Source organism: Carassius auratus, unplaced genomic scaffold (assembly GCF_003368295.1).
Source record: "Carassius auratus strain Wakin unplaced genomic scaffold, ASM336829v1 scaf_tig00215565, whole genome shotgun sequence".
NCBI classification, from domain to species: Eukaryota; Metazoa; Chordata; class Actinopteri; order Cypriniformes; family Cyprinidae; genus Carassius; species Carassius auratus.
The window spans coordinates 1,102,871-1,121,311 of NW_020528142.1; the positions used below are offsets into that span (position 1 = coordinate 1,102,871).

General features: G+C 36.7%; 1 protein-coding gene across 2 annotated transcripts in view; it reads left to right on the top strand.

The window, feature by feature from the left end:
* The first annotated feature begins 4,847 nt into the window (after nucleotides 1-4,847).
* The window catches only part of LOC113095002 (glycine receptor subunit alpha-3-like), a 60,768-nt gene continuing 47,174 nt past the window's right edge, over nucleotides 4,848-18,441 (top strand). For both annotated transcript variants that reach the window (XM_026260602.1, XM_026260600.1), the window contains exon 1: nucleotides 4,848-5,234. In XM_026260602.1, coding sequence (XP_026116387.1) covers nucleotides 5,164-5,234 — 71 coding nt within the window. In that variant the 5' untranslated portion in view covers nucleotides 4,848-5,163. The remainder of the gene's footprint in view (nucleotides 5,235-18,441) is intronic.

An 18,441-nucleotide genomic window follows, 5' to 3' on the forward strand; every position in this document is an offset into this window, starting at 1 on the left:
AGAGTCTTCATGGTCCTTATGCATCCTGGTGATCATGCAAAATACAACTGTTATCTGTACTTCATTAAACTGTGGCCGTGTCGGGTGTTAGAAAAGCCATGGTGTCCAGGGAAAGATTTACATGAATAGAGAATAAAGGGATTAGCATCCATTGGAAGACAGCTGAATTAAACATGTCATTTAATGCGGCTCTCTGGGCATTGCATCATTAATTTGCCCTCATTTTAGTGCAACATCTCCACTGCTAGAACAACCTCATGGTTTCAGCAAGCATCACCAATTTGAGTCAGTGCATTGACTGGACATATGTTTTTCAGGAATTCTGTGACCATCGTAAACCTCAATGGAGCTCAGGCAGCTGAATGAAGCGTAAAGACTTTCTCAACTGGAAGGAAATGTTCTATGTGCCGTTAGGCCCCATAATAAAACACAGGGAAGCACAAAATCACAAAAGTTCTCAAGAAAGTGAAAAATATCAGTTGTGAAAGTAAACATTTTGGAATTTTACATAATTTTATTTGCAGAAGGTTTTAATAAGGTCACATTTCAAAGCAAAGCTTTGAAGCTTGTAGCATGTCGTTTAATGTACTTACCTTCCTATCCACATTCCTCTTGACCAAACAAATGTAAGATTAACAGCTGTTGGCATGAACATGTTACATTTTACCAGTAAGAGAAGGCATTATTGGTTTAAGATTGAGTCAGAATCCAGCTGTCTTCAACACTGATTACTAAGGCTTTGTTAACATCTAAATGTGCCACAGCAGAGTGTATTTCTAATCATCTGCTCAGAACTATTACTGCAGTCATGGCTAAAGTCCCTTTCTGATGGATCCACTAGACAGATTGGAACTTTTAATTGCTGGTGTGACCCATTTAATAAGTGCCATGCAGCTCATTGGCTGGAAGTAACTAAACCATTAGCTCTGAGAAGATACTTCATTTAGCATTCAGGCAAAGTGTTTAATATGATGTGGTCTGCCTTGGTCATGACTAAGATTGTGTATTTCACATGAGCAAAGTGCATTTGTAATGTGGATACAGGGGGAAGATGTGAGACATTGCAGGTGGACAGAAATGGTGTCCCACTTTCATCGTATATTTAATTTGATTTAGCCCCTTCTCTATTATCCCCCATTTTCGGTATGGAGACAGATGACATACCCAAAATAAAAAGGTTGCTGCTTTATTTATGCAGATTTATGAACTCATTATTTGTATGAAATGGGTGTATTGTGCACTAGTAAGAAGCACTTTAGCTGAGGCATTGCGCCAAAGTGACTTATAGTATACAAATTATGGTGGACAGTTCCCCTGGTGCAATGTAGGGTTAAGCTTCTTGCTCAAAACTACAAGAGTTCATGAATTGGACCTTACAGGTTTGAGCTTCCAGTAGTTCAAGGTAATTAAAATAACCCCATTAAAAAAAAAAAAAAATTACAACATAATTTCACAAACGTATTTTGATTTGGTTCTAAATCATTTTTTTAACTCATAGATGCTCTTATAATGAGAAGCAATTTGAGAATTTTTCTAGCAATGGCAGTCTCTTGAGACTAAACTGCGCACCAAAGTGTCTGTGGCTTCCAAATAAGGGCCTTTAATATGCAGTGTGCTGGATCGAGATTTATAATGACTCGCCACAACACCCGTAATTGAGCAATTCGTCTTTTCGCCAGCCAATACAGTGCAATAATCTCTCCATATAGAACTGATTCAGTAAATGCCACACGTCTCTTTGGTTGACAAATAAATGCATTTGCATTATAATGTGATGAGCACCTACTGTACAGAGCGGGTGTTGCAATATGCCACACTGCTCATTGGTGGTTCATTGCCAGAGAAGCAAAGTGAACCTGTTCATTGTGAATATATCCTTATCCACACATTTATAAACATTTTTTTTTTACTTGTAACAAAATAAGACTTAACTGAAGTAAAATAACATAAACCAAAATATTAATAAATACTATACTAGTATATAAATGATCCTAAAATGACACTGAGTAGGACACACATTATTTAACCTTAACCAAAACCCATCTATTTCAAATTTTCATTCAACTGCATTTATTTAATTATGTAATTTTATTAACTTTTTACATTTTATTAATTTACAATATGGTGGGATGTTGTTTGCCCCATTGGAAAACACACAAAAATAATTTTCATTTTGAAACATAAGTAGAAAGTAGAATAAGTGCACAAAGTAGAATATTTTACAAAGCAAATTTGTAAATAACACTTTTCCTTTTCTCGGGTAAGCAAATACTGCAGGCTACTTTAGTATCTGATAATAATTAGTCAACAAAAGAGCTCTAACTCTAACAGTTCTTTTAATTGCAGAAGTGTTCTTTCAAGGAGGGCAGGGGAAATTATCTAAGGGCTAAACAGGGTGGCCTTTCTAATTGACAGTGTACACATTAAGCTATTATCATTGCTCTTCTCATCCATCTGCCCTTCTCCCACCCACACAGTGCCTGACTGCTCACTCTTCAGCAACAATCAATCAACAGCTAATCTACCAAAAAAAAAAAAAAAATGATGTGTTCAAATCCTATAACTATAAGTACTCCAGTATATACTGTATATATGATCCATTGATGAGCGAGTACTATAATGCAAAATTTCTCCAAATCAATTCCATTTAATAAAGAGACATGCCATTCCGCCAAGTATGGTGACCCATACTCAGAATTCATGCTCTGCATTTTACCCATCCAAAGTGCACACACACAAACCATGAACAGTGGGCAGCCATTAATTCTGCAGCGTCAGGGGATTTTTGGTTGTTCGGTGCCTTGCTTAAAGGGGGGGTGAAATGCTCGTTTTCACTCAATATCCTGTTAATCTTGAGTACCTATAGAGTAGTACTGCATCCTTCAAAACTCCAAAAAGTCTTTAGTTTTATTATATTCATAAGAGAAAGATAGTCTGTACCGATTTTTCCCGGAAAAACACGACCGACTGGAGGCGTGACGTGTGGGCGGAGCTAAAGAATCAGGAGCGCCAGTAGGCTTTTGCGTTGAGAGCGTTTGGAAGCTGTGACCGTGAGGGAAACAACATCATCCAAAACAAACCATGGCTAACAGTCAGATTCAGCGTATATTTATGATCCAGAATCAGATCCCGAGGCTGAAACTGAATGAGAGCAGCAGCAGCAACGACTCGCTCCGAGCGGGGCTCGAACCCTGGTCTCCGATGGGAGGGGGACGCACTAACAAGGAGGCAGAGATATTTTACGCAGTTTTACTCACCGCCTGTGGTTCCAACACACGATCGTGACCCCATTTCGTTGGGATTGCATCATCCTTAAGAAATAAACGATACGCAAATCCGTCGTCAAACTGGGCCTTGTTTGTAAAACAAGCATCTTCGAAATGCAGGGAACAAACACTTGCACAACTCCGTTGATGCTCTGTAAAAATAAACTCCATCCACTGGTCCCTTAATGCTGTTTTTTCTTTGGTAATCTGTGCAGGGTTGTCTTGCCCTGGCAACCAAAAACACACTCCTTTTGTGACATTTTGCGACGCAACAGACGCGCCCTTAGGACCCATATAAGGAAATTCTGCTCCATCTAACGTCACACAGAGCCATACTCGAAAAAAACTTTCTGAAACTTGTGACAAACCGGAAGGAGTATTTTTGGAACAAAAATACTCCTTCAAACGTACAACTTAATTTTTGAAACTTTGTCCATGTTTAGCATGGGTATCCAACTCTTTAACAGTGTAAAAAACTCAGTATGCATGAAATAGCATTTCACCCCCCCTTTAAGGGTATCTAAGTCATGGTATTGCAGGGCCGAGATTCAAACCTACAACCCTAGGGTTAGGAGTCAAACTCTATAACCACTAGGCCACAAAGAATGGGAACACTTTACTATAAAGCTTTTCCAATAAGTTGGCAGACAACAAGTTATTTATAGTGAATCAAGAGACAATTATATGCAAGACTGGACATAATTATTTAGCCCTAGTCTGTGGTGTCTGTTATAAAAGTAACTCTTAAAGAAGAGGATGAATGAAAAGTAAAAAAGCAGACCCAAGCTCCCTGATGCCACACTTTGGCAACAGAGAGCATTTGAGCTTATCGCCTGATTCCAGAGCAATGGCAAAAAAAGCTGGGAACAGGGTCAACGTGGCACAATAAATAGGAGTGGGCACACACATGCACACACACACACGCTGCGCAGATGCACCCGGTCTCAGCTGTGCCATAGACTCTGCCTACGGCAGCCCATGCCAGACACTGTCACTCACTGTAATACAACAATGATTTCATGGGTAAATCACAAACAGGCAATAGCTTGCTGCGTTAGGCCTATATACCTAAATACAACATAGGGCCCCTCTGCCAGATTGGAACGGGCACGTTCCAGCACCAAGGGAATCAGCATGTGTTCGAGCATGTGCCATCATGTATGACTCACAAGTTACATTGCGCTTAGTTTCGTCATTGCTTACTGATACAGTTAGACTGCAATGAGTGTATTGTTACCCACAAATATTAAATATAACTCCATGTCATGATACACTGAATATTAGCCATAATCAAAACTGAAATGGGTTATTATTTATTAAACACTGATTACTATGCAATTTCTTTTTATATAATTACTTATTTTTTAATACAGTTACAAGTGTTTAAAAAAAATGATTTTGCACCCCCCCCCCCACACACAAAAAAATGTATGCTTATGTAGCTATATATAGCAGCTTTAATAATCCCGTAACATAGTATTAATCACGTGAGTAAGCAGCTGTGAAAGGGGAAGTATTCAAAATCAGTTCTCTGTAATAGTAAGTAAGCGTTGCACAGTGAGAGAGAGGCGCACTGTCAGTCAGGCGCGCTGTGTGGGGCGGTCTCTTCAGAGATGTCTGAATAAGTCAAGAATCTCTTCAGCTGCCGCACGCTTTCAAAAGCACTTCATCTCGTCCAGTGTCGCTACGAGGGAAGAGTTTTATGTTTGCCGTTTAGCTTCATAAGATTATGAGGAATTATTTTGCGATTGCCGTGCGTAACAAACCTGCAGTGCACAGGGGTGAAGGAAGAACAGCTGGAACGCTGTCCAGGGTCCTGAAGTCAAGAAGCCAGAGGTGCTGAAGAGAGCATAGGCATTCACGGAGGACTGTATGTCTATGCCAATCAAGCCTTGAGATGACTCGGAAAAGGCTGCGTTCTGTGGCTGTCTGGGGATTCGTTGCATGGCAAATAGGAATTTTGTCGAGGTAAGAGTAAATATGTTTCCTGGCGTAGGAAAGAGTAATGAACGGAGAGTTTTTTTATTTACAGTTTTGTGTCGGGATTTTTTTTAGCTGATCGTCACGAGCTGTGGAGGTTGAAAGTATCGAAAGCCTATGCTACACAGACTCATTTGAGATTCAGATTATATTATTTTGCTTGTGAATATTTTACTTCATGTTAATTTATGACTACAGAAGGCTATGTTATAATTAATAGTTATTGTGTCACCACTGTTTATTTTAGTTACTGATGGCAGGTAAAGTTTTTAAGCAGCTTTTTCTCAGTGTAACAGGTGATATCTTGCCAAGTTCATTTAAAGCTTAGGAATAATTATGAAAAGCAATAATTTCTGAAATAAAATTGACTTTTCGTCATTTTTGTGATTCTGATTTATGCTGTTTTGGATTAATGTACATGATGCTTTTTCCCCTATAATGTCAGAAATGTGAACATACTAATGGAAATGGAAAACAAAATAGAAAATGCTGCAAAGTTAAGAAAATTTCATAGGTGCTTGATCAGTAATTATCTCCTTCTTCATATAGAAATAAATGGTTTGCAAGGAGCAAATAGATCTTTCAGTATGATTTAACGAGTATGTTATTTTTTTTTTTTTTGGACTCTTGATAGTACATCCCAGTGAAACTTTACCTTCATATGAATCCTGACTGACATTCATTCAAGCACAGTCACAAATCTCTTAGTTTGGGTGATTATTTTGACTCTGCTATACTCTTTTTTTTTCCAGCACTCTTCAGCCCAGAGTTACAAGTAGCTCTGAACTATGAAACTGGCGCAGATGAGAGTTCTGGGTCCCTTTGAACTGCACTGAATCCTCACAATTCTTTTAGCTGATGATGCTATGAATTTTTAATGTTTCATTTGTTGACGATCCTTGGGCCCAAGCAAGCCTAACGCCTTGCATTATTGATAAGTTGGCACTGTCTGTGTCGCCTTTGTATTGGTTGCCATTCACTGTTCCTTGAGGGAGAGTTTTTTACCTAAAGCCATTACTTAGGATATCGTTTTCAAATAAAAGCAGGATATGGCTCATTCCACAATTCAGAATGAATTACAGTGTACAGAAAAACATTAAACCTTCAGATCTAACTTAGAATGTGTTATGTTGTAAATAACTTTTTATAAGAGCTTCTCACCAATAAGATTGATATTCAGAGATGGCAAAGTCTTTATGGACAGAGAATAGTTTAGCAGAGGAGGTTGAAAAGGAGTATCTCTTATTGATACCATGCAACAGGTGCAGTGTCAGCAAACAAGGTGTTTAGGGGTAGTCATCTGAGATTCCTCTCAATGCGCTTATATCGTGGTGCAAATATTTTATCTGCAAGCTCTGTAGACTGTGGAAATGTCTCCTCGACTCTCTCTGATTTTCATCGCTGATAGAATCTTCAGTCTCATTAATGTGTTAATAGTGATTTGCGTCCTGGCCAAGCACATTTGTAATTTTCTTTGATGATTTACATTCTTTGATCTGCTTGAATCGAAATGCTTGCATAAAAATACCCACCATTATATACAATGTATTATGCACAGACTTTCGTGTACCATAAATCCTCTTAGCACAAAATAATTAATTAAGATACTCTTTCAAAATGCTGATAATTTAATGAGGGATGTTTTGGTTCTTTATCAGTCAACAGCAGTTGTAGGATGTCGATAGACTAAAAAGCTTGTTTTCTATGAAATAATACAGTACAAGTATCAAAATTTGCTCGATTAAGCAAACTGTGGGCCATAATTAATATTGTTATTTACATTGGTCCACCACATTTACATACTGTAATATAATTTTCACTGTTTCCTGAATATTAATCTGACCATTTTAATTTTAAAACCCAAGGTACAGTACAAGGTTTTGTTATTGAATATATAATAAATCATATATACAGTAGGAATCAGGACTATATTCTACTACTTGTTCCTTTAAAGATTTTCTTTTTTCATGTAGAAAAAAATATATGAAGTAATTTAATTCCTTATTTTTAGTTACATATGGAACAACCTACCATTTATTTTTCATGTTTTCTGTTTTTATTCAGTTAAAGTTTCAGTCATTTTGGTTATTTATTATCATTGGTAGTAGTAGTAGTAGTATGTCTATAACATATTTATTTTTATTCCATTTTTAATTATATTAGTAGTTATACTATAATAACAACCTAAGGCAAAACAACCATAGAGATAATTCAGTCACAGTAAGTGTAAGGCTGCAAGTTTACACATGGAGAACATATTTTACACATTGAGAATTTTTATGACCAATCGCCCCCCCCCCACACACACACATACACATAAAAAAAACACACACACAAAGAAAAGAAAGAAAAGAAAAGAAAAGAAAAATGACATTAATTTTTATACTCCCAAAGCCACAAAGCATATACACTCAACCACCATCAAACAAACGGCCCCAGCGCTCACGCGTTTAGGCAGTCACATAGTGAGAATGAGTACAGACAGATATCTCAGCTGTCAGTTTATTCTCAGAAAGGATAATGGAATACGGGACTGTAAGGCATTGTGGTCATACCCTACACCACTCAGCACAGGTTTACATGCATCTGCTCCATACTAGCTAGTCATTACGTGCCTCTGGGCTGACATGGATTTGAATGTGTTGTTTTCTTTAAGAACATAAAGGATCAAAATGGCCTGTTTAGTGCCCCAGAGTCTTTCTGTCATACCTTGTTTTGTTGGACATTGAATATTGTCACAGTTTTTAACTTGTTGGTGGCTTCAAGGATGACTAATCTGATTTCTCAATAGCTTTAGGAACCCAAATAAGGGCAACGGGGGTTAGCTGTCATATGGGTAAGATGTCACAAGAGCTATATTTCAGTAACTATAAGGTTATGAGTAAAAGTTCAATTATTGTTCTTTATGCAAATGTTGGTTTCAAACATTATTCATTATTTATTACAGTATCTAATAATAATCATTGGATTTAATTATATACAGCTATGTATAATAATAATAATAATAAAAAGCTGTGGTAATCTTTGATTCTATAATAAGTATTCATTCAGAGTGAGGAAATCCTGCATGCATAAAGAATTTAAAAGTACAGAGATTGTTTTGTCAGCTCTGTTGTTTTTATTAGGGACATTTTGTGGCAGCAGTTCTGCCAACTCAAATAACTTGACTAGACAAGGACAGACTAATATCAGCACTGGACCAAAGACAGTGTAGGTCACTATGCGTCACTCTGTCATCTGCTCCAAGAGAAAGACATGCTGTTGCTGAGTCTCACACTTCACCCACCAAAAATATCCAGATGTAAATCATTATTTTAAAGTGTGATGAGTCTAAATACGTATTTGAATTACCTATAATATTAAATGGATGGAAATTACAATGTTTTGTTGCAACCCAGTCTCAGGAAAAAATACATGCATGTGGTGATGTTTTTTGCAAAAAATACTGTATATCATGTTGTTTCTTGCATGTTTCTAAATGAGAAGTCAAATGACTTTTCTTTGGAAAATGTTGATCGAGGCATGTTTTTTCCAATGAGCCTGAGTTGCTTTATTAAGTTTATTAACTTTGAAAATGTATTCTAAAACATTATTATAAGCATTATTCTCAGGCTCCCATGTGTAGGTTCAGTAATTTCACTCTAATGGCAATAAATAGTTTTTTTTTTCACTTTAGAGTGAAATAACTGAACATAAACATAGGAGCCTGAGAAAATGTCTAATGTTAGAGGAAAATTTCAGGTGGCATTTAGAGGGTTTTGCATCTGAACAATATATACCGTATTGACCCGTATTGAATATAAGATGACCCTGGTTATAAGACGACCCCCCTTTGTTCAGATGAACCTTTTGGAAAAAGGCTTTTGGAACCAAATGTCTCTCTCTCTCTCTCTCTCTCTCTCTCTCTCTCTCTCTCTCTCTGTAAAACACATTTTTTCTTAAATTATTTTCATATTGCATATTTTTCCTATTTTAATTTTTGTTTTGAAAGTATGGTAAATAGCCTACTGGTAGAATGTGCCAACAATAATTACATTTAAAAATATACATTTTTGATATACCATAAAAATAACAGGTAGGCCATTTGAATTATATAACATTTAGTCCATCCATCTCATAGTAGCCTACCAACATTTTATTAACAGTAGAAGTGAAGTCTTATTGTAGTCTTCAAATCTGAGTACTGTCTTATGTTTTAACTTACAGAGAAAGTTTGGTCCCATCGGGCTAATGACAGACACGGCTCATGCCGCTGAAAGCAATTCTTTTTCTTTCTCTATCTTTACAGCACACATTTTATGACGTATTTCATGGCACACCTGTTTTATGCGTTTTTGGTGCCACCTATTCTTGTGGGTGTAATATTTAAAATGTCAAAGTCTAGACTCTGAATATAAGACGAACATGTTTTTTCAAATGTATTTCCAAGAGAAAAACATTGTCTTATATTTGGTACAATACGGTTTACACACTCACTGGCCACTTTATTAGATACACCTGTTCAATTGATTGCTAATCAGCCAATCACATGGCAGCAACTCGTGCATCTAGATGTGGTGATGACAACTTGCTAAAGTTCAAACCGAGCATCAGAATGGGGAAGAGAGGGGATTTAAATGACTTTGAACGTGGAATGGTTGTTGTGCCAGACGTGCTGGTCTGAGTATTACAAAAAATGCTGATCTACTGGGTTTTTCAAGCACGACAGAGAATGGTCCGAAAAAGATAAAATATCCAGTGAGCGGCAGTTGTGTGGATGAAAATGCCTTGTTGATGTCAGAGGTCAGATGAGGATGGGTAGACTGGTTAGAGATGATAGAAAGGCAACAGTAACTCAAATAACCACTCGTTACAACCAAGGTATGCAGAATACCATCTCTGAATGCAAAACAAGTCGAACCCTGAAGCAGATGGTCTACAGCAGCAGAAGACCACACCGGGGGCCACTTCTGTCAGCTAAGAACAGGAAAAAGAGGCTACAGTTCGCACAGGCTCACCAAAATTGGACAATAGAAGATTGGAAAAACTTTGCCTGGTCTGATGAGTCTTGATTTCTGCTGCGGCATTCAGATGATAGGGTCAGAATTTGGTTTAAAAGAACATGAAAGCATCCTGCCTAGTTTTGACAATTTAGGCTGGTGGTGGTAGTGTAATGGTGTGAGGATATTTTATCGTCATACTTTGGGCCCCTTAGTACCAATTGAGCATTGTTTAAATGCCACAGCCTACCTGAGTATTGTTGCTGACCATGTCAATCCCTTTATGTCTAGAGCGTACCAATCTTCTGATGGCTTTACTCAACAACAACAAAGTCTCACTTTACTTCCACAGTAACCAGATCTCAATCCAATGCAGCAGCTTTGGGATGTGGTGGAAGGGGAGATTCTCATCATGGATGTGCAGCCGACAAATCTGCAGCAGCTGCATGATGCTATCATGTCAATATGGACCAAAATCTCTGATGACCTTGTTGAATCTATAACACGAAGAATTAAGACCATTCTGAAGGCAAAAGGGGGTCCAACCTTTTACTAGCAAGGTGTACTTAATAAAGTGGCCAGTCAGTGTATAATGCACACACACAAAATTAAAATTTCTGACATATAAAATGTTAACAAGAGCATCTCTTGATAACTGAAGATAATGCAAAATGCACACAAACATGCACAATGCAAAGCCAGATGTTTGTTCACATTTTGCGCTGCTCTCACTTTCATTTTCATCTGCTGGACCACTCACTGGAGCGGAATGTTCTAGTAGATGAGAACGGCTCACCCCCAGTGGGAAGAGCTCCTCATAGTTTCTGTTTTCTGCCAGTGTACCTTTCACCATGTGCATTAAGACCAATTGGCCGGTCTTACCCTCTGGCTCTCGTTCCTTAACAAACCACTTGGGTCCTAAAAGCTCTAATGCTTTATTTTCTTTGCCTTCAAGGGGTATTTTAGTTTTTTTCTTTGAGCCTGTTTCACTCCTCTGCCTCTTGTGCCAGTTTTGTGTATTGTAAAAGGCAGATTAGGTAGCTCCTGTTGAATTATTGATAAGATTTTGTCACAAAGCATTGATTGCGCTTTGAGTTATTCTGCCAGCGCCGTTTCTCTTGAATACTTTCATCAGAGTTTTTGAAGTCCAGAGAAAGACACAGAACAGAGGGAGGCCTCTTTAAGCAGCTTAAAAATGTTCAAGTTTTCATAAAGGTTTTCTGTATGAGGAAAATGTCACAGAGTAAGATCTAAGTAAATGCTAGGTTGAAACAAAAAGAGCAAATTTTGACATGAAATTATTAAAAACTTATATTGAAGCCTATTAAAGTGTGCTATTTTTCCAAAGTTTGAATAAGTTTTTGAATAGTATCTTACCATCTCTATGGTTTATGTTTTGGCTGTTCATGCAAACCAGTTTCGCTGTGGGGATTAATAAAGTATCTATCCTATCCTATTTCACCAAAGCTGTATTTACTGATAATAATAATAATAATAATAATAATAATAATAATAATAATAATAATAATAATAATAATAATAATAATTGTTACTTAACTGTTTTCTATTTTAATATACTTAAAAACTTAATTTATTCCTGAATTTTCACAGCTGAATTTTTGAAAGTCTTCAGTGTCACACAATCCTTCAAAATCATCCATGCTTTATCAATGTTTTTTTTTTTAATGATTATTAGATGAATAGAAAGGTAAAGAGAACAACGTTTATTTGAACTTTTGATTAATTTAAGGCTTCATTATTGCTGTATCAATGTATTTACGTCTATAAAAAGATCTTATTCCAAAAATTTGAGTGGTAGTGTACTAGTTTGGTAAAAAATAAAAATAAAATAAATAAATAAACATACTGTATATAAAACTCTCTGTATGATTCCTCATGAAGCCACACGTGCTGGTCACGGTTTGCATATGGTGGTGAAAATAAGCTATAACTGTGACATTTAAGCTGCCAGTGTGACAGTTGATGCGTGAAGCACGAACCTCTGTCAGACATCAGTGTCACTGCTGTCACATACAGTGGAGTGCGAGTTCCTGTTTTTCTCAGCTCATGCTTAGTAAAGCTGCATCTACTACATCAATAAAAATATCTCTCTGGGCTTGCAGGAGAGCTCTTTCCTGTCCACTTAACTTGCTTCATGTTTCCACTTGGCCTGACAATACAAAGACTAACCTGGGTGAAGTGTATCTTGTAAGAATGTTTGGAAAACTAAAAGTACAGATGTGTGTTAATTTTATAAAAGCTATTCTTGGCTTTGGAACATGCTGTAGGTTTGAAAACCACTGAGCAATTTCAGGGACAAGTTTTGAAATCTCGTTCCACAGTGATGCAATGCTAGCAGCTGAAGCCAAATCCACATACAGTGAATGGTGAATTGTGTATATATCTACACCAGCCTGAGCAGATTAGAGACTGAGCCACTGTGGCTGTCCTGATATACAGTCAAGCCCAACATATTTTTGTTACTTTTGCTGTGGTTATATTTAAATAGCAATCAGACATCTGCATATTTTTATTAAGATTTGTTAATAAACACCCACAAGGTCCTTTATTAGAAAGACCTGACAAACACAAATCATTATAACTTTGTCATTTCAAGTTATTTCAGCTGGTGGAGGAACATATTTTGGTAGCACTTTATTTTACAGTCCTGTTCCTCATGTACATACTATGTACTTCTTATAGTAATTACAATAACTATGTAATAACTAGGTACTCACCCTGAACCTACCCCTAAACCTAACCTACCCCATGTAGTTACCTTGTGTTACCAGAACTTTCTTAGATAAATACACTGTAAGTACACTATAAGTACATGTTAGTACACATACTGTAAAATACAGTGCAACCCATATTTTTTATATTTTTATATTTTTTATTATATTAAATAGAGTTTTACATTGGTCCCTGATCCAGTTTTTCATTATATTATTAACAAGTAGCTAAAGGGGATGGATTTTGCGGACCATTTTTAATAAATAATTATTTTTTAAGGAACAGCTTACCCAAAAATGTTAATTTGCTGAAAATATAGGTGATTTTGTTGTTTTTGACAGATTTAGAGAAATTTAGAATTACATGCACACCAATGGATCCTCTGCAGTGAATGGGTCAAAATGAGAGCTCAAACAGTTATTATTGTGATGTTTTTATTAGCTGTTTGGACTCTCGTTTCGACAGCTCCCATGGATGGCCAGAGGGTGAGTAAATTAAAATGAATAAAAGAAAAAACCCTAAAAAATCCCGAAAGTCATTATACCATACATTAGATGCAATTTTTTTTATTAAATTAAATTCATTTTTGTCCAAGTGTACGACTTTTTCCCATAGTAGACATAGACTGGATTTAGCAGCCTGAAATTTATGGGGATATGTTTTTGCTGAAATTATATCTGTCTGTTATGTGTGCGCTGGTGTGTGCACATAAAGGATATTACATTACCACACATATGAAGAGGAGATGAAAGGTGCAGATCTTAGCAGAGCTCTACATCTGTGGTTGCATCGATCCAAGTATTGATGCACTGTGTATCCTCAGTCCATCTTTTGTGCTACAGATCATGAGGCCATTGTTAGTGATGGCAACAGAATATTAAGTGTATGTGTGTGTAAAATGTAATGCAAGTTTGTCTAGATGAGACCATCCTCCATCACCAGAGGGGAACTGCGCTGCAAATCACAAATGAGCACAATATGGTAAATTCTAGTACAATAGTTTTCTAATCATTATTTTTATTCACAATTTTCTGACTACATTCTCAGTAAATAATACATGCAGTGCTGCCTGGATTTAACCAAAATAGCGTATCTTAGGAGGCAGCATTTGAATACTTGCCTACCTTTTGGAAATGTATTCATAGATGCCTTCATGTCAGGAATCACGCTCTGAAGGTTTTGATAAAATAGCTACAATATTTATTCAGCAGGTATACCTGAACTCATCGTTCTCTTTGTTCTCAATGTATCTCATAAATCTCATCAGCAGTCTTTTCAGATCTTCAGTCCGTGGCTGGCATTCTATGATACTAGTTGAATGCTGTTGGAAGTGCAGCTAAGGGCAAAGATCAGAGGTTGGGTTGCAGAGAAACAGAAATCACGTAGACCTTAATATAGTGACTGTTGGAGACAATGTGCATCAGCCATACCTCGAACATCAGGCAAATGAAAATTCAGTGTTCTAGAAAGCGAGTGATTTATGCAGTCAGTGTATTAGATATATCTGACTGAAAAGGAAATGAGAATCTTACATGAAATATGGAGAGTGAGACAGAGGATCTCAGGGGACTCTGGTCATTTCAGTTAGTGGTGTATAAAAAAAAAATACACAGAGGAGTGAAGACTTTATGCAATTACTCATTGTTTAAATCTGAATAACAGCTGTTTATGGACTTATCTTTACTAAACAACAAAGTCTCAGTTCTTTCACCATTCAAAAAAAGACAAAAGGGCTAAAGACTGAAAGCATGTTGAGAATCACCTTGTGTATTAGTACTTGTTACATAATAATAACCTAGATAACTGGTTTGGACCTAGATCTGAAAGAAAAACACAGATGCACAAAAGCACAGAAAACCTTCACTGTCAACGTAAACTTCTCATTGGCACAAGTTAAGTGTTGCATCTAACAATTGCCATGTCTGTGCTGGGTAAAAAGGGAAAGGGCATTTCTGTCACATAATCAGATATGTAACATTTTGATTTTGACCAGTGATGCCAGACGTGTGATAATTATCATATTTGTATGATAATTTTTACATCTGTACGATGTACGATCAATAATAATTAAAAAATCCCGTAATGTACGATAATTTCAAAATTTTATGAAAATTTAAATGATGGTAGTTGCAGTCATATGGCTTCTTTACTCATACACAAAATCAGCTTATTACAGACACTCTAAATGAGTTCGTGTGCACCTGAGGGTGTGTTAAGAATGCAGGAGAGTGCCCTGCTTTAAAGCCAATGAGCACTATGTAGGATACCGATGACAGCAATTTAGATGTGGAGTTAACTGCACCATGCAGCAACAGCTAAATTCCTTCTTCACTGGACTCGACAAAGCAAGTGTTAAAAATCATTTTAATATGTCTATATGCGCCGCGAAGCAGACAATCACTGAAAATAATGGGATAGTATTTTGTCGCACTACTTCTGTCCAACCATACGCCTAGTTATCTATTGTGGTAATTTGCAGGTCATGTCAAAATGTTGTTGGTTTACAATAGATAAATAACTCTTGACTCGTGTACGATAATTTTCTTCCAAATACGTTAATTTTGAACTTCTGGTACGATACTGGGACATTTCCAATCTGGCAACACTGATTTTGACTGATAGCATCCAGTAGATCTCTCCTGCTGAGGAGCTCCCAGAGGACAAACGCAGAAGGGAGCTTTCACACCTGTTTAGCTCTAAAAACAGGATTTTTTGTATTTCGATAAACCCAGACTCCACAGGGTGGCTCTGGGAAAAATAGGACAGTCTTCTAAATTTGGCAGCTGCTTTGAAACTGTAGCATGCCAAGCTCGAAGCTACTCATAATAATTTTAAGTAGCTAGCTAAAGTAAAGTTATTTAAAGAGCCATTTTTCTTTTAAGTATATAACCATATGGTAATCATTTAAAATTCAATTACAGACTCATTTTTGACCAAACGGAGGGTTATTGAATGAGCAAACAATAGTGATGAGGTTAACAGCTAGTCCAATGGAAGGATGGACGGACAGATAGAGCTTCAGGTAGTTACACTCTAACACTGTCACTGGCAAACTGTCCGCTCTCCTACTTGCTTAGTCTAGAGATCATGTTCTGCCTGACTGGAATTATATTCAGTGTTTGTGATGGGCACCATCCATCCAGAGAATAATCTGGTGGCTATCTGATCCCTGATAAATTGATAATCTCTGCCCTCACATGCCTCTCTGCACTGGCTCCATGGGAGATTTTTGGAAGCACTTTCATGTTACATTCATTATAGTTAGAGAGCAGAAGTGGGGGAGGGTGAAATAATGCTTTGTGTGTGTTACTAGAAGAAAGGCCCAGTTTTGACAGATACCTGTAAAGAATGTGAATGTTCATACAATAACAGATATGGACTAGCGTTAAAAAATTGGGGTTGATAAAACTGATTTATTCATCATTAAATTGATCAAATGCATAATGTTACAAATGTATATATTTTAGTACTGTTCTTTTGAAATATATATAAAAATAGCAGCATTAGTGATAATAATAGGCTAAGCAGTGGCAAATAAGCATTACCTTTTAAAAGAAATTACTTTAATTCAAGGATCCGTTAAATTGCTGAAAACAAAAGTGAAATGACAGTGAAATACATTTTTAAAACAAATTATTTGAAAATGAGTTTTTAAGCATGTTGGTGATCTTCATTGTTACATATTTGGAGATGTTGTTGCCCAAATTTAAAAAAAAATAGGGGCATTTTTACAGAAGAGATTTAAGTTTGTTCTTCCGTTCCTTGCAGAGTGAGTGGAGTGGCATGATTTTTGACTGGAGCGAGCAGTAGATTTTTTTGAAAGTCGGAGCATCATAGTTATCAGTTGCTCCAAGAACACTTCACTACCGCTTCATCACAAGCACAATTAATGCCAACAGCAAATGGTGGTATATATTATAGGCTTTATTTTATTTGTGATATAAAACCTAGGCCTACTTTAAAAGCATGTATTTTATCCCAAATATTACAGCCCACAATAGTATATAAATGATAAAATATATATATATATGTATATATATTTGATTGGACTTGAAATAGCATTATTAGTTCCCAAGGAAAACAACAGACAAGCGGATATAAATAAGCCTTTATTTTTAGTTGAATCTTGAAATTTGGCATTCAAACCAACCATAGCCAATCAGCAAACAAAAAGCATTCATATACATTTTTCTAAACAAGAAAAAGCATACTTTGCTTTATCATTTCTAAATGTTTGCTGTTGTTTTCAAGGGAATCGAGCAGCTGTACTAAAGCTATGGAGATGATAGTTTAGAAGTGGTAGTATTGGTGTTAACTTGCGGCTTACACTAACTACACTACTACATCGGGTGTGAAAGTCGTGACAAAGCACACAGATCCTGATTATATTTAGTCATTCAGTATCTGAGTGCGAGCGCTACAAAAACGGATGCAACATTCTCTTTCCCACGCTCCACTGGCTTGTGCTACCAGCAAGTTGACAAACCATATAAAAAGTGCGCTTTGATGCATCCTGTGTAGAGATGGCGTTGGGGTGTGGCAGACCTAAGTTTCAGCTCATACTGCACATCTTGAGACTCATCTTAAATACACAGCTTCACAAAAAAGTACTTTCTCAAACCATGCTTGGATACTCACTGCCAGTGTCACCAATGGTGGTGATGGTGGAATATACCCAAGTACCCATTTACTTTGGCTATTTGAGTTGTTTAATTAAAACATAATAAAAAAAATCAAATCCATAAAATGATCCCATGATGGGAACCATTGTTAGGTTCTATATAGAACCTTTTCTTCTAAGCATGTACCATTCCAGTCATTCTAGTGATTTAAATACCTAGTGATGCAGCCCATTAATGAATAGTGGTGAATATATTATGTAGATATTGCATTGATTTTCTAACAACTCCTGCCCAGAATACTGTCGTTGTGAATGACTGAAAGGCTTTGTCCATCCTATCAAATTAACTGTTTATTTAAAGTGTAAAATATTAATTAAGGAAAATCTTTTGGAAAATTCAGAGGGATTTACACAAGAAATGATGCAAAAGAAGTGGCTCATCCAACATTACACTTTTATGGAAAAGCAGAAACACGTTATCTGCCATTTGCAACTTATTTCCTTAGAGAAATTCCTTGGAGATACAAGCACTCTGGTTTGTCAAGTGATTAGTTGAAATTTTGGGGTAAATTGGATCAAGACTGGAAGCGGTCAGAGGCCCTCCCCTCCCCCGATGCTCTTTGATATTAGGCATGTAAACCCTTTCCAAAATAATCAAAAGGGTGTGCTCATGTGTGTCTATGTGTGGTCAACCACAAAATTGGTAGTAAAGATAACTGCTATTTGGGTGAAATTGCTTCCCTTGCTTGGAGGCAATGGTACATCTCAACAATAGTTTTTGTCATTACAGATTAACAAAATTAAAATTCTAGCAAACGCAAACAAGAGACCTTCTAGCAACCACTATTGCTTGAAGTCAACA